The sequence below is a fragment of the Coccinella septempunctata genome, chromosome 5 (genome assembly GCF_907165205.1).
Source record: "Coccinella septempunctata chromosome 5, icCocSept1.1, whole genome shotgun sequence".
NCBI lineage: Eukaryota > Metazoa > Arthropoda > Insecta > Coleoptera > Coccinellidae > Coccinella > Coccinella septempunctata.
The window spans coordinates 17889477-17914593 of record NC_058193.1 but is presented as its reverse complement, the minus strand read 5'-3'; the positions used below and the strand labels follow the sequence as shown (position 1 = coordinate 17914593).

Below are 25117 nucleotides of genomic sequence, written 5' to 3'. Positions count from 1 at the left end.
TGGTGAAATAAAATATGGGGAGTCCCTTAAATTAACTATAAGTTTGAGTTATAACTCGAAAATAATAACTTAGCAATGTTTTCAGAGTACGCCAATGAATTGTACTTACTTAATATCTATAGAAAACAGTTTTCATCTTGAAAATATCATAAAAGGTTCTCGAAATACACAGTATCCCCGAAAAGGCAATAATTTCAAACTGACCTTGTAGATTTCCAAGCTTTAAATATATCAAAAACCTGAAAGCACCTTTGAAGTTATCATGAAAAAGTTGCCCATTACTTTCAAACATAAAATTTTATTTCTCCAACGATTGCGGAAAGACCCTCAGGGGACAGCGAATTTGGGATGTACTGTACATACATATGAAAAATGTCAATATAGACTCGTTTCAGGATCAGTTGTTATTCAACGTTTTATTTTTCGTTCTGAATTGATTGAACTTTGCGCCACTTTCAGCTGACGGTTCATCCCTATCCATCATACTGTTCCGTAAAATTGGCTGGAAAAATGGTTGTATATAATTCGCTATCGCATGGCGCACATCGATCATTGAAATTAGATTGACGACATATTAGTTATCGCATTCTGCATGTCGAACAACTCCGACAGGTCGCTGGAGTTAGGGATGGGCAAACGTGAAAAAAATATCGATATATATTGTATCGATATTTCTCGACAGTATCGATATATATCGTGAAAAAATATCGATATTTCGATATATCGATATATTAGAATATTCGGGATGAAACACCAAAGATATTACATATCTTTGTGAAACACAGATTTGGAAGTGTTATCAATATTTTTATTATTTGAATATATCGGTTTAACGATATATACCAAATTTGTGGTTACCCATGAGCTTTATTAAAATATTCGGAATGAAGCACAGATTTGGAAGTGTTATCAATATTTTTATTATTTAAAATACAAAACTGATATCAATTACTATTTTGTGCACGTGCAAATTGCACGTGCACTCCTTTTTTTTTCGTTTAGAACTACTGTCACAAAGCGTAACAATGATCTACCCGTACCGTAGATATATTGAACTCTATGGGAACCCATATGGGAACTCTATGGAAACCCCTAGAGTTCAATAGGCCTGTTTTGGTTCGCTTTTAGGATGGTTCCAGAACGGTTCAAAACAGTCGCACATTTATTTATTCAGCGTAAGCTCGCGCGTAGCATGTGTGTAGCTTCCCATAGCATTGCTGCTCCACTGCTTTGAACCGATTCGGAACCGCCTAAAATGCGAACCAAAACAAAGCCAATGCGTAGATACGAAGGATTGAACTTAAGTTAACCCAATACACCACTCATTGTCGTGGTCGTTACACTACACACCACACTACACACTAAACATATCAGATCAACGATGTGCGACACATGGAAAAATATCGAAATTTGATACTTCGAAATAAATATCGATAGTCGATAGTATCGGAATTCGAAATATCGACGATATTTATCGATTATTTTTTCAAAAAATATCGATATTTCGATATATCGATATTTTTCGCCCATCCCTAGCTGGAGTAAAAAGTCAGCAGATAGCATAAAGTATTTTCATGTTGGATTCCAAGTAATCCAAGTTTAAACAAACTTCCAATATTGCTCCTTGATTGACAGTATAGTCTCATGATTGAGCACACGCCTCAGTTTACTTTTTGTGGTCATTTAAATATTCAAACGGACTTTTAAAATTTCGATTTACAGGGTGTTGATTCGAGGAATCAAACGATTCATAATTTTTTGTTAATCCGGACCTGGATTTTCCTTACGGTTATTGAATTATACATTTGAGCTTTGCATAAGAAACATGTTTGTGGTTCGTCTGATATGGCTTCAAGAAGAAAGGAGCCAAATTCATTAAGCATCCTGTATCTCGGCTACAAAGACAGTAAGAGCCAATAAATTATTTCCGTTTCCCAATGAAACACCCTGTATAATGTTTTTCAAATGCTAAAATATTTCACAATAAAATGTTCATTAAATAAATCGACTGAATCGAATAGTTCAATGTGTTTGGAAAATAATGTGGGGACAACAAAAGACCTATTTTTGCAGTTTTAACTCCATGGGCTCAGAATAAGAAGGTTTCAATATTCTTCATTATAGTTTGGTACTATATTTTTAGTTTAACTATATTTCCACTACAAACGAAAATCCGTAGCGACATTTGTGTGATTTTGTGAAGGACAGAAATGGTTTAAGTGACATGGTAGCAACGCAAGTAATGATTATGATGAAGAAGACTTCTTCAATTATGTCACTCAGTCTAAAGTATAAATCTGTTCATTAAATATAGGTGATACTGCTATAACCTCCAGAGCTGCATTTGAACGTCATTTTTCCACGGACAAAGATATTTTGACAACGACACGAGCTTCGCTCTCTATCGAGAACTTTAATATTTCGACGTTCATTAACCTTAACGTTCATGAACCTTGGAGCATATATACAAGGAATGGAAAATAAACATTTGTTGTTATCCAAAGACTGGAGTGAGATAGTTGCTTAGTGTCGTCAATCACAATTGAGATAGTTGAATCTGACATCATTGTCAGGTCAATTTTCCGTACTATATAAATTTATTTATTTTACGCCACTGCCTTAGTGTCGCGCTAGACAGAGAAGAATCGAATGTTTGTACCACAACAAATACATTCATAGCACGTCAATGTCCATTCCATGTATTTATGTTTAAGGCATGAACATCGATATGTTGAAGGGTGTTGATAATGCAGAATCAGATGCCTAGATTTAAATTTCATATTCTGGTTATCGAATTCTTTATTTTGTTCCTAAACTTTAATTTCTATAACCCCAATCAACAGTTCTCATAAATAGTTCTTGAACGCAACAATATAGAAGAGCAGTGCTGATATGGTGTTAACGATTAACGTTAACTTGCGTTAAATCGTCCCAAAAGTACCGCTTCAACGTTTAACGAAGTTAACTTTTTTGTAACGGACGGGCGATTAACGATTATTACTTATTTGATTAACGGTGCTCAGCTATGCTGAAATGGTAACAGCTAAATGGTAACAGTAAGTGAGACTGCTTTAAAGCGACAAATGAACAAAGTAAAGACTTTAAATGGTGCAGTCACAGGCTCAAAAAAGGTTTCTTTTATTTCATATGTTACTCCTTGAAATCAAGATTTTTGCCACCTCTAGCTCTTCTTAGGGCTCTCGCTCTATTCGGCATTGTGTCAATGAGATTATCAGTGAAAAATCTTCTTGCCCTCAAATTGAAACTATTCAACCTATTCTGGATTATTTGGCCAGATACTACGTTTACGGTAGCTTGCCGGAATGAGCTATTAATTTGTGATGCTGTGAAGTAGGCATGCACTAAACCCTATTAGCCGATCTTGTGTGACGTGTAGCTCTTGCTCTGGCACTTCCATGAGTACATGGAACACTTCCACTAGTAAGATAGCTATTCCACGCTGACTACACTTTACGGAACCCGAAGAAGGTTAGCAACTTCTAGTTAAGTTAAACCTTGAAAGGCTTCTGGACACATGTTAAACTCGTGACAATTAATCCACAAGTGGTACTATACCCCACCAGTAGGAATGTATTGTTACGGTCCGTTTTAATCCTTTATTTTATGTTGCATATAAACTTGTTATTACAATCAACGAAATCGCAACTTGACAAAAAATATTCAACTCTGAACTGACTTTTCTAAAATTTCCGGCTGACAATATCTGTTGTTTTTCAATGTTTCCATGCCATCCAAAATTTTCTAACACTGATGATTTCCTAACTATGATGAATAAATTTCTTATAAATTAACAAAAATTTCTTCTAATTCCTAATACTCATTGAACAAACTAAACTAAACAATATTATATTGGGGAACTCAAACCATAACTGCCATAACAGTATATTTGCTTCATCTATCGGTATTCTGATTTTTTCGGTTCTGCATATTTTCAATATGGCTTAGGGACTGCTAGTTTTCATAGCGCCGATAGATAGCTGACGTCATCCGGCCTATAGCCCTATAGACCTGTTGGTGTATATTCGTGTTCGGTATAACCAAAGAGGTTAATCTAATCATAGCGCAGGAATGTGGGTCTGCACATTCGGTGACATCATGTAAAGTGGGGGTAGACAAAGCCGCTGAGATGATGCATTCCTTGTGCAGCTTTTTCAGATCCCAAAAAAAAAATACACGGCAATTGGAGTTTATGGAGAACTAATAATAGATAATAATTTTGAGCGGGCAATCAATTTCGTTGCTGATTTTGTACTGAGAATTTGCATGCTGGAAATTCAACAATGAACTTTCTAAAAACAGAATTATACGATTTTCTCTAACATGAGCTGTTAAACCACGACACGTGTTTCTTTATCATAATAGCTTCTTCAGGTGAATGAAGGTAAACTACGTGGCTTAACAACTCATGTTTGACAAAATCATATAATGGATTTTCATGAAGTATCGGCCACATCAATTCAATAAATGAACTTTTTCCCTAAAATATTTTCAAACCTTTGCAGCTTTCTGTTATACCGGAAAGGGCCAACTACTTCCTATCTTCGCACCGTGAGATCGCTTGGTTGATGACAATTTCAACAGTATTCCGCACGTTAAGTAAAAACTTTACGGTGTATGAGTTAGACTACATTTTGAAGTATAAACAAAACAAAAACTCAAAAAACTAGATTTTTTCAATCCACGTTCTATTATTTTTTTAGCTAGAGTATGATCATTTCCTGATTCTTCTGCTGCATTCTCGCTAGAAATAACCATAAATCTGCAGTCAGTACGATTAATTTAGTAAATGATAAATTTTTCATCAATAATTACAAAAATAAGGGTTATCGAACTTAAAATATATTATTTACTAAATCAAACGTATACAATGCTTCATTTCATTATTATCATCAAGAATCCATCTCCGCCATTGCCTGGTCCTAAGTCCAGGATGAGAAAGGAGGAAGGTTGTCAGGCAAGGTTAGCTGCCTACCCGACGTAAAAAGCAACTATAGCTCAAAGCTCCAACTATATGCCTCGGAACCGGACGGATAACATGGTAACGACCCAAGCGAGAAACAGGACAACGAGAACAAATACAGGAACATCACGAAGAAAACAACGATGGAGGAGGAATGTAATAAGAGCAGCCACTTGGAATATAATGTCTTGGAACACAAAAAACGCCGAAATTCTACTTGAGATGGAACAGCATAAAATAGACATTTGTGCTTTGTCTGAGACCAAACGCAAAGGTAAAGGCAGCATCAGAGTTCCTGGATACATCTTCGTGTACAGCGGCGTCTCACAAAGATCACGAGCAACTGCTGGAGTAGGAATATTGATATCTGAAAAACTCGAGCAGTCTATAGAGGATATACACGACATCAGCGAAAGATTCCTTAAAGTAACTCTGAATACCGAAACTGGTAAACTGCACCTCTTCAGCGTGTACGCACCGGATATTAGTAAGCCCAGAGAAGAAACAGCCCAATTCTATGAAATCCTGGAAGAGGAAGTATCCAGGATACCACAAAATGAGCGTATGTTGATGATGGGGGACCTGAACGCTAGAATTGGAAACAGTATTATATAGGGAGTCAAGCATCACTTTAACGGGGAACATCTCAACGAGAATGGAGAAGCTCTGGTAGACCTTTGCGCTCGCCTTAATATCAGAATAAACAATACATTCTTCGGGCATAAGCCACAACATAAAATCACGTGGCAGAACTCACGAGGACAGAACTCAATAATTGATTATATTCTAACGAACAGAGCCATACATCCGACACAGATATTAGATGTGCGAAGTTTAACATCAGCCAACATAGGCTCCGATCATTTCCTGGTCCTCTGTAAACTGCGTATTCACATACAGAAGAAGAAACTCCCCCCTAGGCCTGAACGGGAAAAATGGAATATTGAATCTCTTCAGGACTCAACAACAATGGAACTCTATCAAAATCGATTACATCAAAAACTCCAAAACAACTCCATACTAGAGGAGGATGATGTTGAAAATTCGTGGGAGAGAATACAATCGAACGTCCTAGCTGCAGCCAAAGAAGCCATCGGGAAAAGAAAGGTCAGTGCAAACAACCACATTCAAACCAAACAATGGTATACACCCGAAATCAAGGAACTGGCAAAACTGAAACGGAATGCATATCTACGATACAGATGTAATAAAACACCGGAAGAACGACTACAATATACACAACTAAGAAACAGAGTGAACCTAGAAATTCGAAACATCAAACGAGAATACTGGGAGAGATTCTCTGCGGAAATGGAACACGACCTATACGGGGCGCAGAGGAAAGTTTGGGGAATGCTAAGAAGGAGAAAGTTGAATGTGAACGAATGCTCGCAAACACAAAAAATCGACGAAGATACCTGGAAGGACTACTTCAAAAATCTGTACAGCTCTGATGAAGACATCCCCTCTACGGACGACGATGGAAACCATGAGAGAGTGGAAATAACTACTGAAATGACTGCCGAAACAGCGAAGAATCTAAAAAACAGAAAAGCTCCTGGATTCGATGGTATTCCGAATGAACTCATTAAATATGGCGGAGCCTGCCTGATGGAAGAACTCACAAAACTGTTTGATAAAATCCTAACAACTGGAAAGATACCAAGGAGCTGGAAGAAAAGTATTACCGTCCCAGTTTTCAAAAAAAGTGACAAAAGAGCTCCAGAAAATTATAGAGGAATAACATTGCTCAGTTCTGTCATGAAACTCTTCACAAAAATTTTGGAATCCATAATCTACAAATATATAAACATCTCAGAGGAACAGCAGGGTTTCAGGAGGAACAGGTCAACCTTAGATCCCATTTTCATATTGAGGCAGATCACCGAAAAATCGATAGAATACGGAAAACCAGCCTTCCTCTGCTTCATAGATCTCACCAAGGCATTCGATAAAGTGAGACTTAAAGATGTTATCAAAGTACTTAAAAATAAAGATCTACCTACACCTATAATAGAAATTGTGAGACAACTGAATACCTACACCTCAACACATATATCTGTAAACCAACAGCTCACCGAAGAAATTCCAACCCCAACGGGTATACGACAAGGAGATTCATTAAGTCCCCTACTCTTTAACGTAATTATGGACCAAATAATACACCGCGTCAAGAATTCTGGAGTGGGATACAGACTCAGCACAGGAGCTATAAAAATTATCTGCTACGCCGATGACGCAGCGATTGTGGCTGAAGACGAAGATGACCTGCAGAGACTGCTATATTCATTCTTTTTAGAAGCATGCAAATACAACATGCAAATATCAACAACAAAAACAAAGTCATTAGTCATAAGCAAAGAACCCAAAAGATGCAAACTTGTCGTCGCAGACCAACCAATAGAACAGGTGATGACATTTAGCTATCTCGGCGTACAGATATCTTCGAACCAAGATAGAACATACGAAGTTCGTGAGCAGGCAAGTAAAGCATGTAGAATGGCAGGTGCACTCCGCGACGTCATATTCAACAACAAATATATGAGTAAACAGTCAAAAACCAGGATCTACAAAACTTGTGTCCGACCTATCATGACATACGCCATAGAAACCAGAGCAGACAACAAAAGAACTAAGTCCATCCTCAGAACAACTGAAATGAAGATACTAAGAACCATATCTGGATATACACTGAGGGACAGGAAGAGGAACACAGCCATTTTGGAAGAATGCCAAGTCCAAGACATTGTCAAATGGGGAAGAGCGCGACGACGTTACTGGAACAACCATGTCAGCAGAATGAACGCGGAGAGAATAGCTAAGATCGCCCGAGACGGAATCCCAAATACCAGAAGACCCATAGGCAGACCTCCCAAACGCTGGAAAGACTCCTGGGTGTCTACATCCATAGAGGATTAGAGTGGAATTTACAAGCCTCAGGCTTAACATAAGAAGAAGAAGAAGAAGAAGAAGAAGAATCCAGCAGCAGAGTTGGGAAATGATTATGTTTTACTAGCTGAAAAAGGGTTTAGATATTCAACCATACTACCTTGAGTAGTTTTCCTCATTTTTATATTTTCTTCAGATGTGATAATTAATTTACTCATACTAGGTGTTTGAATGTTAGTCATTGATAATAATAAATTTGTCCCAAATACGGTCATTTCAACATGCCATCTCATTATTAAATAAGATTGGGATTTTGGGATCCAGATATTAGGAGGATAAGAAATAGTTGATGGTTCAAGCTGAAAAAGAAGAAGGTATTCGAGGAAAAAAAATATTTGTTTCAATTTTGTAGAGAAAAATTTTCGAAATATCTCAAGTTGGCTCATGGTAACAATCTGAAAAGTTGTATGCGGAATCCCCAAATACATTTAGTCATACTTATTTTTTTTCTGCCCTTCCCAAATTTGTAAATGAAATTGCAAAATATTGATATACGGAGTGTTGTTTAGACTCTAAACCTAATAATTAATTTTTTTGAGGCCAGAGAAGGAATACAACTTTTTTTTTATATTAATTGACAAGACAAAGAACGTAAGAATCAAATATTAGCAAAATGTATAGACTGGTTCATAAGTAACGATTAATTGAAAAATGAGAAAATCAATATCACCCTGTATCTTGGTCATAAACAATGATAAACCTATAAAATATGGGATATTGAGAAGCTCCTCGGTTTCCTCGAGCTACTCTGATTGAATTGAATGCACATTTCCCAATAGATTACAGTGACTACACTGTTTATTCTTCTAGACACCCGAACATGTATCCAAGTACTATAATAGCTTATGCACAGGGTGTCCCAAATTCAATGTCCAGTGAAGGAATCTTGGAAATCAGAAGAACTAGAGCAAAAAATATTCCACTCTTCAGGGAAACAAAGAATGCGGCCTCGTTTTGGAGATACATATAAGCAAGTTGAGACTTTGACGATTTCGAAAAGTTCTCATAATTTTGAAGTTACAGATCTGAAACTAAACTGAACCAGATTGATTCCTCAATAACCAACTCACCATCTATAACCCTGAAAAGAAGAGAATTAGTGACATTAAGGAGGTTTAGAATTGTTCATTGCCTAGCCACCCACCAACATTTGATAACTAAGGAAATCATACCGAAATGTACTACATGTGACATGACAATTACTGTTCAACATATTTTAATGTACTGTCAAGCCTATCAGACAATTAGACCGAAATGTACTACATGTGACATGACAATTACTGTTCAACATATTTTCATGTAGTGTCAAGCCTATCAGACAATCAGACCGAAATGTACTACATGTGACATGACAATTATTGTTCAACATATTTTGATGTACTGTCAAGCCTATCACACAAAGAACAAAAGGATGAAGCTCTGGACATCAGGACAACGAAATGTCTCGATACATTGAGTTTCATTAAATCAACCGACATTAACATCTAATATTGTAAGTTATAAATTAATGAGCATCTGAAATATTGTTTATATTTTATCTTGCACTCATGATGCACTGTAAATGACCCTGCTATCGAAGCGGCAATTTATAAATAAATAAATAGATCTGAAACAGTGAAACGATTCAAAAACACATAATATTTATAGACTTGGGTTGTTATTGTTACTTAATAGGATCTGAAAGCAGGGATCACTTTTTCAATTTTTGTAAATAAAATTTGACATGTTTCGATATTTTCTATAAATATGTTGAGTAAAGGATATAATGAATTGATACCATTCGGTTATTCCAAACTGTATAGTAGGAAATTTGGTTCTATAATCGTCGTTTCGAAATAACCATCCGAATCGGTATAGAAAAGGCTGATACATTTCCATATAATGTATGTGGAGCGTATCGCCCAAAACGCATATAGATGCACAACTGAATATAATGAACTATATATTCCGTAAGGTATTATTTACCGAATATATCTCTAAATTTTATACCCGGAAGACATAATAATATGTAGGTATGTTACATTGAAATTGAATTCCTATATCTCAATGAAAACGTTTCGATATAAATTTTATTGATTTCAGAACACTTGGTACGCATTCGTTGGATGAAAAACTCATAAGCCTAATAGATGCCTCACACCTACCCCCAAAAAGAACCTACTTGGATCCGCTTCATCAGTATTTATAGAATTTTTTAAAGGGTTCATGAAAGTTCAAGGGTTTGCGTACATTAAGATGTAATCGGTTCCTGAAAATTGCTCCCTTGTTTGAAAACATGCGGGGTTGAAATAGCTCGTTTGTGTAGAACGTGTTTCAACACCATTCATTGTACAAAATGCTTGTTACCCACTTCTCTAGATAAGGACATAATTAGAATGAAAACATGTTGATGTATTATCAATATACCCAGGCAATTAGCTCGAATTGATTCTCGCACCGTAGTAAAAAAATTCATCAAGTGATATCATAATTTAATTCCGACAGCAGGTAAACCGATAATGCTGTAATTTTTCGTACTATATGAAAAAGAATACTTTTGGGTCATTATTAGGAAACCCTAGATTTGAGCACGAAGGAAAAATTATAGACTGGGGGAAATTTACACACTACATATTTTGAGTTCGTTGAACGAATCGAAAAACGCTGTCAATGTCAAGTAATACTGGTTGATTTATTTACGAATCATCTTATCCGAAATTTGTAGATATGAAAATTATACCAAGAATTCCAAATAAGTGACTCAAAGACCTTTATGGGCTCAAAATTACAGTCATTTATGTAAAATGATGACGCACTTGGCATTTGAACAAGCGGGCAGAAATGTAACGATGAGCGCTTCAACAATACACAGACACTGTAAAATTCACTACAAAAATTGTGAAAGTTTCCTCGGTCAGATTGTGTTGAATTGTCTCGAGAATTGTCTCATAGGCCCTAATCTCGTCTCGTCTCGAGTCCCCTTAAGTCTCGTTTTTTCGTATTTCATAACCTATATGAAATATTCTTTTTAAAAAACTGAATTTGGGTCGGTTTGACTCTTTGTGTTCTAAAACTCGACATATTTCCATCAAGTTAATTCAAAACTCGCTAAGTTATGACCAATTTGTATTGGGGTTTAGTAATCAATTGTAGCAAGCAATTAGAAAAGGGGACATCCGAGATTATAGATTGATCTGTGAAATAAGCAGTCTCTATATATCAATAAAAATAATCATTGAATGTTTAGTAGAAATTTTTCGCCAAAAATGAAAAGATTTGTCTCTTGGCATAAGGACATTGTCATATACAGGGTGACTCGTACAAATATTTTAACAGAGGATTCATGAGATCAAAAGAAACACTTTTTTCCGCTACCATTTTTTCCGTATCGGCAAGGTTTAAAAGATACAGCCTGTTGAAACAAACGGTTCAATCGAATGAAATGAATTTCGGAATACAGTTTTTCATTTATCTGATGAATCTTTTTCGAACACAGAATATCACTAACGTCTTCTCATTATGACCATTACGTACCATAAAAATACCAAAAATTCGAAGAACCCATCTCCTGAAGCTAAATAGTACGCTATCTAATAAATATATAAACGTTTTGTAAAATAAAAGTATTCTTCATATTTTCTCCTATAATGCGCCGTTTTCGAATAATTTTATGTTCAGAAATAAAAAAGCATCTGTGAAATTTGAAAAATTGGGTACTTTGGTTGAATACAACTCTTTTTAAAAGATGTGTAGTTATTCTGAAGGTAATTTCGCTTTTCCAGGGATGGCACAGCTCATTATGAAAAGTTAAAATGTCGATAACTTTTTATCTCACCTTGTATATACTCCATTCATTTTCATTTTAGCGCTCGGGTGGCCATGGAAATTTGACATTCTCTAGAGTACGAAAATGTAGGGTTATGACGCTTGTCAAAACAATTCTGGGTGTTAAATCAGGGCTTTGTGGTCCGTTCCACTTGAAAGTCTCGGTAATTACGTATTTCCTTCAAAAAATAAATTATTACGAAAATAAGTGATTGACATAACTAACCTTTATACAAACTTGTAGAAGGGATTCCTTATCTAATTATTTGCATGGAAAGTACAAGAGATCAATCCTTAGATATATTTTTTTCGCAATGGGTGAAAATTAATTTAGTGACACTTTAATGATATGCAGTTGCTGAAAAAGAGTTAATTTTGGTTCTTGTCTGGAGGTTGAAGATGTTACATCAGTTGTTGACGAACAGAAGAACCATTTTGGTGAATCCAAGTTTCGTCAAGAAACACAAATCTGATATTTTCATCCAAAAATTTATATTGCAAAAATTTTCGCAAGAAAGAAATATTGGCAGCAACGAAATGCTTTTGTTCACGTAAAATTTTGCGTTCGTTCACTTTTTTGTATTAATAACCCATTTATTTTAAAATTTTGTGAAGTGATGTCCGTCCCCCGTTATATTACCTACAAATTTTTTTTTGCATAATTAAGTAGTGTGTCAATAGGTACTGAAGTGTTCATTTTTCAAATTATAATCCCATATTTGCCGTTCCAGGTCTTTTCTTCATTCATAATATTTCTGATTGTGGAAAAATTCAGCTAAAAAAAAAGTCTTTCAGATTCGGATGAAACATACGAGTAATATAAGTTTACTTACATTGAATATATTCGATAGCGTCCGATATATTGAAGTTTTCAGAATATCAGGGTTACTATTTGAATGAGCGGCCCTCAATTCTGAATAGCATTTCCTGATACTCTATCTTTGGTTTTTTCAGTAACATTCGACATTTTGGTAGTATTAATCATAGACTTTGGTATTGATGAATATTAGCCAAGATATGGTTGATATTAGTCGTGACAACGTAGTTTTGACATTAACGACATTTCATGAGTGCCAATATTACTCCGTTCTAGTTACAAAAATTTGGGAAAATTATTTCATGCCCAACCTAGTGCTAGAATAAAATTGAATGGAGTATACTCGCTGCTCTAGATAGGTCATGAGGTTAAACTCATATATAACATATAACCAATTCATTGAAAGTGTTTTTCGGTGAAAACGTAAGAGGATCTAACGCATCTAAACCCTGAATCGTATTTTTATTTTTTGTTTAGGTCACATCTGTTTCACTTATTAATTTTTTCAGAGAACGAATGATTGAATGAATGGAATTTAATATGTATCTCTACTTGAAATATATTATGTTATATGAAATATGATGACGCGCCGTCATGTCATCCGGTCCTCGATTCCTGAACTTCCTCTTTTTGAGGTTCTGTTTTTGTCGCCAGCGTCACACGTTGAGCGAAAGAATTTGAGCCGTTTGTTTCACGGGCTGCATCATGGTTTTGTTGTCAATACAGTACGATGTAATTCTTCTATTACCAACTAAGACGTATCAGTAAGTGTTTTCTCTGTCGTTCCTTTTCTCATTGGAAAACTTGATCCGTTGTATGTTTTTAGTGTCCTTAGGAAGGTTTCAATCAAGAACCGAAATGTAGACAATTCATCTCTGGGCGCCCGCAGAAATTTTTCTCAAGGGGGGCAAAATATCATCTACGGTTAGTTTTAGTGAGGTAAAAATTTCTCTAACGGTGACGATCGAAAAATTTCCAAAAAGATGGAATCAATTAAATCATCGTCAATGAGCTGCATCGAGCTCCATAAAATCTTCAGATTTTTAACTAGAGGAGTTGCTCTTTCAGAATATGTATCACATTTCCATTTACGGTTAGTTTTATTGAAAAAAAAATTACTCTAACGGTGACTATCGAAAAATTTCCAAGATGGAATAAATGAAATGATCGTCAAGACCGAACTGCTGCATCGAGCTCCATATAACATCTTCAGATTTTTAACTGGAAAAGTTGCTCTTTCGGATTATGTATTTATGTATCACATTTCCATCATCTACGGTTAGTTCTATTGAGAGAAAAATTACTCTAACGGTGACGATCGAAAAATTTCCAAAAGATGGAATAAATTAAATGATGGTCAAGACCGAACGGCTGCATCGAGCTCCATAAAATCTTCATATTTTCAACTAGAGGAGTTGCTCTTTCGGAATATGTATCACATTTTCATTTACGGTTAGTTTTCTTGAAAGAAAAATTATTCTAACGGTGACTATCGAAAAATTTACAAGAAGATGGAATAAATTAAATGATGGTCAAGACCGAACGGCTGCATCGAACTCCATAAAATCTTCAGATTTTCAACTAGAGGAGTTGCTCTTTCAGAATATGTATCACATTTCCATTTACGGTTAGTTTTTTTGACATAAAAATTACTCTAACGGTGACTATCGAAAAATTTCCAAAAGATGGAATCAATTAAATGATCGTCAAGACCGAACGGCTGCATCGAGCTCCATAAAATCTTCAGATTTTCAACTAGAGGAGTTGCTCTTTCAGAATATGTATCATATTCCCATGTACGGTTAGATTCATTGAGAGAAAAATTACTTTAACTGTGACTATCGAAGAATTTCCAAAAAGATGGAATCAATTAAATGATCGTCAAGACCGAACGGCTGCATCGAGCTCCATAAAATCTTCAGATTTTCAACAAGAGGAGTTGCTCTTTCAGATTATGTATCACATTTCCATTTACGGTTAGTTTTTTTGAAAGAAAAATTACTCTAACGGTGACTATCGAAAAATTTCCAAAAGATGGAATCAATTAAATGATCGTCAAGACCGAACGGCTGCATTGAGCACCATAAAATCTTCATATTTTCAACTAGAGGAGTTGCTCTTTCAGAATATGTATCACATTTTCATTTACGGTTAGTTTTTTTGAAAGAAAAATTATTCTAACGGTGACTATCGAAAAATTTACAAGAAGATGGAATAAATTAAATGATGGTCAAGACCGAACGGCTGCATCGAACTCCATAAAATCTTCAGATTTTCAACTAGAGGAGTTGCTCTTTCAGAATATGTATCACATTTCCATTTACGGTTAGTTTTTTTGAAAGAAAAATTACTCTAACGGTGACTATCGAAAAATTTCCAAAAGATGGAATCAATTAAATGATCGTCAAGACCGAACGGCTGCATCGAGCTCCATAAAATCTTCAGATTTTCAACAAGAGGAGTTGCTCCTTCAGCATATGTATCACATTTCCATTTACGGTTAGTTTTTTTGAAAGAAAAATTACTCTAACGGTGACTATCGAAAAATTTCCAAAAGATGGAATCAATTAAATGATCGTCAAGACCGAACGGCTGCATCGAGCCTCATAAAATCTTCAGATTTTCAACTAGAGGAGTTGCTCTTTCAGAATATGTATCACATTTCCATTTACGGTTAGTTTTTTTGAAAGAAAAATTACTCTAACGGTGACTATCGAAAAATTTCCAAAAGATGGAATCAATTAAATGATCGTCAAGACCGAACGGCTGCATCGAGCTCCATAAAATCTTCAGATTTTCAACAAGAGGAGTTGCTCTTTCAGATTATGTATCATATTTCCATTTACGGTTAGTTTTTTTGAAAGAAAAATTACTTTAACTGTGACTATCGAAAAATTTTCAAAAAGATGGAATCAATTAAATGATCGTCAAGACCGAACGGCTGCTTCGAGCTCCATAAAATCTTCAGATTTTCAACAAGAGGAGTAGCTTTTTCAGAATATGTATCACATTTCCATTTACGGTTTGTTTTTTCGAAAGAAAAATTACTCTAACGGTGACTATCGAAAAATTTCCAAAAGATGGAATCAATTAAATGATCGTCAAGACCGAACGGCTGCTTCGAGCTCCATAAAATCTTCAGATTTTCAACAAGAGGAGTAGCTTTTTCAGAATATGTATCACATTTCCATTTACGGTTAGTTTTTTTGAAAGAAAAATTACTCTAACGGTGACTATCGAAAAATTTCCAAAAGATGGAATCAATTAAATGATCGTCAAGACCGAACGGCTGCATCGAGCTCCATAAAATCTTCAGATTTTCAACAAGAGGAGTTGCTCTTTCAGAATATGTATCACATTTCCATTTACGGTTTGTTTTTTCGAAAGAAAAATTACTCTAACGGTGACTATCGAAAAATTTCCAAAAGATGGAATCAATTAAATGATCGTCAAGACCGAACGGCTGCTTCGAGCTCCATAAAATCTTCAGATTTTCAACAAGAGGAGTTGCTCTTTCAGAATATGTATCACATTTCCATTTACGGTTAGTTTTTTTGAAAGAAAAATTACTTTAACTGTGACTATCGAAAAATTTCCAAAAAGATGGAATCAATTAAATGATCGTCAAGACCGAACGGCTGCTTCGAGCTCCATAAAATCTTCAGATTTTCAACAAGAGGAGTAGCTTTTTCAGAATATGTATCACATTTCCATTTACGGTTTGTTTTTTCGAAAGAAAAATTACTCTAACGGTGACTATCGAAAAATTTCCAAAAGATGGAATCAATTAAATGATCGTCAAGACCGAACGGCTGCATCGAGCTCCATAAAATCTTCAGATTTTCAACTAGAGGAGTTGCTCTTTCAGAATATGTATCATATTCCCATGTACTCCATAAAATCTTCAATGTTATACATATGGCCTTAGATGCGAAAGATTCAATATCTGGTAATTTTGAATTCCTGGGCAAAATATTGAAAAAAGCATTTCATGTTCTTTTGAGAATCTCGTTTCAAGGGCTGAAATCAGATGATCTATATATTGAATGAATATAGATTTTTTGAAGTAATCTTCAGCTGAAGATGCTTCATAATTAGATCTCTACATTTGTCTACCGCAAATTAGTGGTTTTCCAATCTCTATATTGAGACTCTGAGCAATGGATGATGCTTTGGAAAAAATTTCTGTGAAGCATGCATCATCGGAACGATGTTTTCCACATATATCTATAATTAAATTTATGCGACGTTAAACATCTACAAAATTGATAAAAACACCTTGTAGTGTATTGGCTATTGGTATATATGTGAATATTTACTTGCTACCGTTAAACAAACCACAAAAGTGAAAGAGTTTATTGCAGCCCATAACTGAGCAGCTCTTTTTGTTGTTGAATATTTCATTGAAATTTCTTTTTGAATATAGTTTCAAAGTTTTCAGCTGAAACTCGCAAAGATTTATATGTAGCTTACCAGTGAGTTTCACAAAACAAAGGATAATATTGAAGTTGTTGTGCTGAAAAACAATAAGGCGATCAGAATGAATTCATGGCCCCCCCTGGCCCCCTTCTGCGGTCGCCGATGAATTAATCCTCTAACATCAGTTATTAGTTTCATTCTGGCTGGGTACCCATAACTCTTTACACATTAATTTCAAACGGCAATAACATTTTCACTTATGGCTCATTTTTTACATGAACATATCCCAAGAAAGGTTTATCAAGTGTGTTTAACGTCTCGGGAGTTATAACCCTTACCCACTTCATCTTATTTCCAAATTTCATTGCATTAAAATCAAGAATTTCTGGTTTTGAACATTCTAACAGATTTTATTCTTTCGCGCTCTGGACATCCCTTCTGTCTTTTTCTTTACATTTGGGACAATAATATATAGAAAAAAGTGAGGTAAATACGAAGTTTGACGGCGTTATTTTTACTATAAACTGTAATCGAAAATCTAGGCTTACTCGTACATGCACCAAAAATAAGAATTGCTTCAAATTTTATACAGAGATTCATAATTTCTTGTATCAAGAAAATTACCCTTTCAGATGGAAGCTGAATGAAAAATGTTACACCCATGCGAACGTTTCGTAATACATTAAGAATGTTAATGTTAAGATATGTTGATTGGACCCCAAAGGAAGCTACTTTTCAAGAGACTGACAATTCGGACGTGCCGCAAGGTCACAGTAATCCTTTGAAAATGCAAAAAAAAATCTTCTTCTTAATCCTTTTACATACTCGGGCTTGTCAGATTTTCATACAGATGGTTAATCTTGGTGTTGCATCAGACAAGTTGACCCATTAATCTGACATTAATCAGGGGGGGTTTCAATCTGACAGTTCATATAGTCTCAACCGTTTTCGAGTTAAAGGGTGATAAGAGCTAAAGGAGCTTAGCCACACATGCGAAAGTCCAAGGTCAATGTAGAAACCCAGTCTAATGTACATTCATCGCCATATATCTCAAAAACGTTTGAACGTAGAAAAAATTGTTTCCGACAAAATTTTTAGAAAATTATATGCTCTACAAATTTTATTATGAATGCGAAAACAATTTGAAGCCCAGGTGAGGAGATAATTAAAAAAAACTGATTTTTGTGACCTTTATGGCCAATTTTTATTGTTTTGGCTTGCTTAAACTGTCAGATTATATTTTTTCCGTAATTCTTGAATCATCAGCGTCAAAATAAGAAAAAAAACACCGCACTCGAGAATGTACCGTGACGTTTTTTTTTGCATGTTTGGTGCCCTCGCACACCTTTTCGTCACGCTTAAATTGTGAGATTGAGAATGTATACTTTTAAACATGTAATTTCAAAGTACAATGATTGGTTTTTTTCACTATTCTGACAAACTGTACTAGTTATATGTACAGGTCTAATTTTTGGTAGAGGTACTCTACAGGGTCCAAGTATTTCCCCTTATATTAATCTGATACGCTCGAGTAAATCCCAAATTTCCTTCTTGGGCTACCCAACTAGAACTGTCACCGATGATTTTCAGAGCCAGAATTGGATTAGGAATGTGTCGATGGAAAGGAAGATGGCCAAGTGTCAAACAAGGGACATTTATTTCAAATTTGATTTCTCGGAAGCCGAGATCGTGCTATTTAACACCTCTAGATTATTCTCATTAGGATGAGAATAGGAATGAAGGGTGAATATGTGAAGGGTTCATCCTGATGGTACTTAGTCAATTCAAGAACTCGAAAAGAAGATAATGAAGATAAAGAAGAATAAAGCCCAAATGTGTGAAAATATCATTGAAAGTTCCATAAAAACGGATGGTCCTGCAAACCAAAACCTGAGGACTATTTGGTAAATTCTTCAAAAAGAAGAGAAAAGAAATTTTTAAGGAAAAAGGCATTATTCCTCTTTCCTATAAATAAAATCTCTCGTACGAAATTCATTTCAGAAAAGCTGGTAATGTTGTGGAGAAAATTTCTCACCAATTCATCGCCCAATAACTTTGCGATAATTCAACTATTGACTCTGATGAATATCAAGAGGGAGAAATCAATACTCTGTATTCAATGGTCCCCATATTATGACTTTGCATTTTTTCCTGCTCGTTCATATAACTAATGCCGTCTTTTTTGAATAATATCCTTTTTCCCTTCCATTTAACAGGCAGGTGAAATTTTCGTTCTTTTTCGGTGTTTAATTAGGACTTAATTAACAAAATTGTTCAGGTTCAGACTTAGTCCTATTCAACATTTCATTAGATTAGAAAGGTGGGGACTAAATACGAAAGAGTTGTCTGTGCTAGTAGAGCTTTATGCTCGTATGTAATTCTTTTTTCAATTCTCATTCCTATAATGTATATAATCATCTATGCTTTGTCTGTTGACGATGAAAGTACAAACCACATATTCATCGTTTATGAGAACACAAAGCTCGCGACTTAAAAGGCATTACAAATGTGAAGGGCCCTTGCTCTCTGAAAATTAACATCTCATTGTGCTCTTCCTCGTATCAAGATTCATAAAAAATTACTTGTGACTAACAAGGTAGATTATATCCGATTCTTGATTCAGCAACATGAAAAGAATTACGTGTTTCGAAGAGGCAAGAAAAAGTAACGGAAGGTGGGTAAAAGGTTGGTGCAACTGATTTGATCCGACATTTGAATATGAATAGAATTGAATAGTTACTTTCCTAACCAAAAATCGAGATATGTATGAAGAAACCGTAGTAAAATTTCAGGTATAGGAGTCGCTACAAGAGTTATTGATATCTCGGACGGCTGTGGAAAATCGAAATCATGTTGCAGTGAGATTTTCCGTTTGGTATATTGGAAGAAACACTGACCCATAAACCAATTATTACATGTGAGCCTAAAGTATGCTGATCTAAGATGTTCTGAATTTGAGAAAATAATTGTCATTATTTATTTGTTATCGATTTTGAAGGCTGATTCATTTGATCAGAATTTGAGTATTTATTCAGCTCAAATACTTCTCAAGGATATGTATACAGCGTGATTCAAAACTATTGGGACATAGGCTAAGGGCAGATTGTTTGGACCAAAATATGGCGATAGGACCAAATATACCTCAATAAAATATTGCTGTGGAAAAAGATAGAGGTCGTTAAAGTTGAATTTTTTATAAGGAGACAGAATAATATTTTCTTCGAAGTTCGAAAGTCCTTTTTTAAATTGAAAGAATTAGAAAAGGCATAGAAGCCGGAGGAGGCGACGTAGAACATTTAATTCAAGTTTATTTTTTTTTGTTACATTGTTTTTAATTATGCTTTATCGTCGAAATAAATAAATAAAATATATAAATCCTTACTTCAAATCCCCTTCCGATGCTCTGAACTGTTCAATTGTGTTTTTCTTAAAATCGGATGAAAAAATATACAGTGAAATTATTAGCAAAAAACGAAAAAAAAATTCAACTTTAACGCCCTCTATCTTTTCCCACAGCAATATTTTGTTGAGGTATATTTGGTCCTATCGCCATATTTTGGTCCAAACAATCTGCCCTTAGCCTATGTCCCAATACTTATGAATCACCCTGTATGTTACCGGCAATGTGTATAATTCAGGCATTGTATAGAATGCCTGTGTCTTCTAGGAAATGTATGAAATAATATGAATGCGTTTGTTCATTTTATTCTTTACCTAGGCATTGTATATAATTCCTGTGAAATGAAATAACTCAGGTGGGAATTCATTATCTTATCTGAATGGGTATGTACTATTATTATTTGTAATATATGTAATTGAAATTATTTTATGATTGAAACATTTATTTCTTTTTTTTTTCATTTCCCATTTTCATGGAGGAGCGAAGAGATAGAGAGATATCTGAAAATCCATTCTGAACCAAAATTATTAACAATATCCTTGAAACTAGAAAATTGGGTCGTAAGTAGAAGCAATTATCATAGAAGGTTGAGCATTTTTAATAGTAGAATTATAAATCACTGCACTTAAAAATTTTCTTTGGATATTAAGTTTTCAGATCCTAACTGTGAAATTGTAGCCGCGAAAAAATTATAGTTTCATCTTGCAGTGTGTAACAAATTGACAAGAAATGATTTTTCAGTTCTTATTGAAAACAAAATGGATATAATCTTTTCAGCGATGGGTACATTTCAAATTCAAATGGCTTATATAGTCATATACCTACTTGCTGAAAATATCAAAAATTATTCCTCATTCAACTCTTAAGCCCGTTTGCAACAGACGAGAATTCTCTGGAGAATTCTCTACAAAATTCTCGCAAGAAAAGGGCGGAGACTATTTAGTACGCAACTGAACAGAGAATTCTACCGAAAGTGCGTATGTAACGGTACATAATTCACGGCGCATGAAATCTCGAGTAAATTTTCTAGAGAATTCTCGGCTGTTGCAAACGGGCTTTACACTCACATACCCTCCGTTCTTGAGGAATTATTGTTGAGTAGGCTAGTATGCGGTGGGCATTATCTTGCAGAAATAAAACAACTACTACCTTCCCACCGCCACCCCGTCATATTATGGGACAAAATATAACTTTTTTTTTGTGTAGGGGAAGAGGACTAGTATATTTCGGAATCTTCTCAATAGCTTATTGAAGTCTTTCTTCCACGGAATTTCGAAATCGTCAGTAATTAGATAATCTAATATACCCAAGATATATACCAAGATATACCAAGACGTCTTGACGTTTTGTCATTGACATGCTAACCTAACAAATCGATTTTTCTTAACTAGCTGTTCAGTACTAAAACAATTAGTACTATTCTCCTCATCGGGGCACTTGGCAACCGGACAAAAGACATTTTTTCAAATAATTCGAAAATATCACAGAAAAAATCCAAGATGACACTTTGCAAACATCGATGTATCGTTTGCATCGCTAGATAAGTATCGACGAGCCTCAAGGAATCAAATTTTGCGGTATTCAGAACTCTCAAAAACAGGTACTACAAAAAGTTGAATAGGGTCCAGGGTTAATTGGCACTATTTCAAAGGTCATCGATTTTCCTTTTCGAAAATCGTTGACTCGAGTTTCCCAGGTCAGTGGCTTGGCAAGAAAACGAATTTAAATTTCCGATGAAAGTGTGCAATTAATCGATGTGTACTACTCAAATTTATAAGGTGCTAGGGCTGTGAGTTGCTGCAAGAATTTCCAACCATTTTGATTATTTTCTTCTTCACTACAAATAAATGTTATCTTATGTGGAAAAATTCAGGTCATTATTGGAGACACCTCCCAGAAAGAGTTATCAATAATTAAGCCACTGTAGTTGCTGTTTTGGGCCATGGGACTCTGATGCCTATCACTGATCCTTGAGAAAATTATCAGAAACTTCTCAAGCTAACAAATCATCTGTATCCGTAACACTCCATAAATTGAAGTACCACCCTTCTAAAATACAGATCGTGCAAGAGTTGAATGCAGATGATTCAAACAGACAGACAGATCTGAATAATGACCCACAGTCATTACACAAATTTGTACATTTTCTTGAATGTGCACGTAAATCGTCAAAACCGTTGATGTTTTCTTACGGAAACTTGAATGGTTACGTTTACTTGAATCTACTGCAAAATTTGATATAGGTACGCTGGAATTATAGAAATAAGTAGTTCAAAATAATGAAATCCTAGTCGAAGATGGTGTATTTTTTCAACTGAATGGAACACATTTTCACCTACGTTTTCGAACAAGAAATATAATGCTAAGTGGAATGATCGCAAAAGAGTCAAGAAACCATTTCAGGCTGAAATTTTGATTTTAAGTTATTCATATATTCAAGAGTAAAATTGGCAGACATTAATTCGTTTGCTGAAAGAAGGCAGACGACCAAAAAGTTCCAAAATAGTGTTTTATTGGATTTTTTTTTGACGGAAGGAAACAGAATGTTGTGATAAATTTTCTTATAGGTATATTTAACTTAAAACAGAATTATATGACTTTCACTAACATGAGCTGTTATAGTGAAAGGTGAAGATAAACTCAATTATGGATTTTCATCAAATATCGGCCGCATCGATTCAATATTTCCGTATATTGTTTTTTTTTTTGCGAGTCAGCTCCACTGAATTCATGTGATTTTGAAATTCGATGAGGTGCATTTGCCGAAACGAAGTATCTACCCAATGAGGTAATGAGGTAAAAATTTCAGCATTCCTGAAATAGATTCTCGGTTCTTTTGCTATCATTAAATTCTCAAGTGCCCTGTCCGATAACGTAGTATTTTGAATCTTTGAGGGCGTCTACCTCCTTTTGGCATTTGATGTCTGCCAACTACATGTTCCACTCTTGAATATTTTTTTTCCTCTGAGGTAGGGGGAAGCTAATGCCTTACTTCGTAGCTCTGCCGAGGATGTTATCTAGTTCGAAGTGGGCTACGGATTTTTAGTGTGGGACTCTCACCTCACTAAACCCCCTCCTCTTTTCCCAGGTATTATCGCCACCTGGGGCAGGCTGCATGTCCGTACATCAGGTGCTTAACCCGTTTTAGTCTTCTTTTGCTTCTTTTTTCTCAATCGGTTCTCTGCTCCCGCTCCTTGTCTTCCCTCTCCTTCCTTTCATTATTTCTGTGATTTACTTGAATATCTTTGCCCATATTTTGGGGTTTCTAGCATCTTTGGTATAATATCATTCACTGCAGGGAGGGTGCCCAATTCGTCTCTCAGCCTTTGTCTTTCTTCCTCCCAACGTTGGCACGTATAAAAGACATGTTCTGGGCTGTCCTGAGTTTCACACATAATGCATAGGTCGTTCTCCGTGTTCTGTATTTTTTTTCTGAATGTTTCAAAAGATCCATGACCCGTCAGGAACTGTGTTAGATAGTAGTCCTTTCGCTTGTGCTTACACTCTACCCATTGCGTGATATCCGGTATAATCGTTCGTGTCCATTCCGCAGTACTTCCCCCTCCCGACCATCTTTCTTGCCATCGTCTCATGGCCCTTTTTCTGGCCATTCTCCTGTTGCCAGGAAGTCTGGGTCTTATAGTAAATAGGAAACAGGACTCTTCGATCATGAGGTCGATTGGTAAGAATCCTGCGATCACTTGAGCCACAGCGGACACAGTTCTGTAAGCTGAACACACTCTCATCAGTGGTTTCCTCTGTAGTGATATTACTTTTCTCCTGTTCTTTTCGACTTTTATTGCTTCCCTCCAGGCAGATGCTACGTAAGTTAAAGTCCCGTGAACCACGGAACACAGGCCTCTTCTCTTGTAGTTTCCTGGGCCTCCTATATTTGGCATCATTTTGTTCACAGCTTGCATTCTAGTGCTTGCCTTTTGGACCAAGTTATTAATGTGTCCTGAGAAGTTTAGCTGTTTGCGTATACTGACCCCTAGATACCTACTTCATCTCAGTGACTTCTTCTATGTCTAGAACCTTCAACCTAACCTTCAGGAGTTCTCTCTTCCTTGGGCTCTTTATGACTATAATCTCTGTCTTTTGTAGCACTATTTCCAGCTGTCTTTTCCGCATCCAGAGCATTAGTTTTTTGAAGGTATCTGTAATCTTGGCCTTGATGTCTTGGTATTTTGTATTGTTTCGCCCTCTATCATGAATAGCAGATCATCTGCATATGCCTGCGTTGATACACCCTCCCAGTATGGCAGCTCCAGTGGTTCGTCGTATGTTCCACAAGGGGGGCCCTACAATTGAGCCTTGTATCACCCCTTTCGTACATTTGTGCAGAATGTCACGAATTTTTATGTTCCTTTCGCTGAAGTATTTCTGTATTATCCTTATCAGGTATTCTGATATGCCCTTTCTTTTCATCGTTTGGATGATGTCGTTCCATGAAATCGAGTTGAAGGCGTTCTTCACATCAATCGTCAGTAGGACATACCATTTTTTTGTGGAGGAGTTAATTTTAGTCTTCAGTTGTAGCAACGCCGTCGTGATAGATTTTTGGATCTGAAACCATGAAACCTCTTGAATATCTAAATAATATAATATCAACATTTCAACGTTACTGAAATGATTTCTTGACTCTTGTACGGTCATTCACTTCGCATATACGAGGATGTATTGATATCTAGTTAGCCTAGACCAGTTCCATGCATAAAAAAAATGTGGCGGCGTAGTTGTACCCATG

General features: G+C 35.6%; 1 protein-coding gene across 1 annotated transcript; it reads left to right on the top strand.

Moving 5' to 3' along the window:
• Positions 1 to 5056: 5056 nt before the first annotated feature.
• On the top strand, positions 5057 to 5596 carry LOC123314074 (craniofacial development protein 2-like). Its single transcript, XM_044899186.1, has one exon. It carries the CDS (start codon positions 5057 to 5059, stop codon positions 5594 to 5596), a length of 540 nt encoding a protein of 179 aa, XP_044755121.1.
• Positions 5597 to 25117: the final 19521 nt, after the last annotated feature.

Coding starts and splice junctions, on each gene's coding strand:
- LOC123314074 (XM_044899186.1), top strand. CDS start 5,057: ATGGTAACGACCCAAGCGAGAAACAGGACAACGAGAACAAATACAGGA.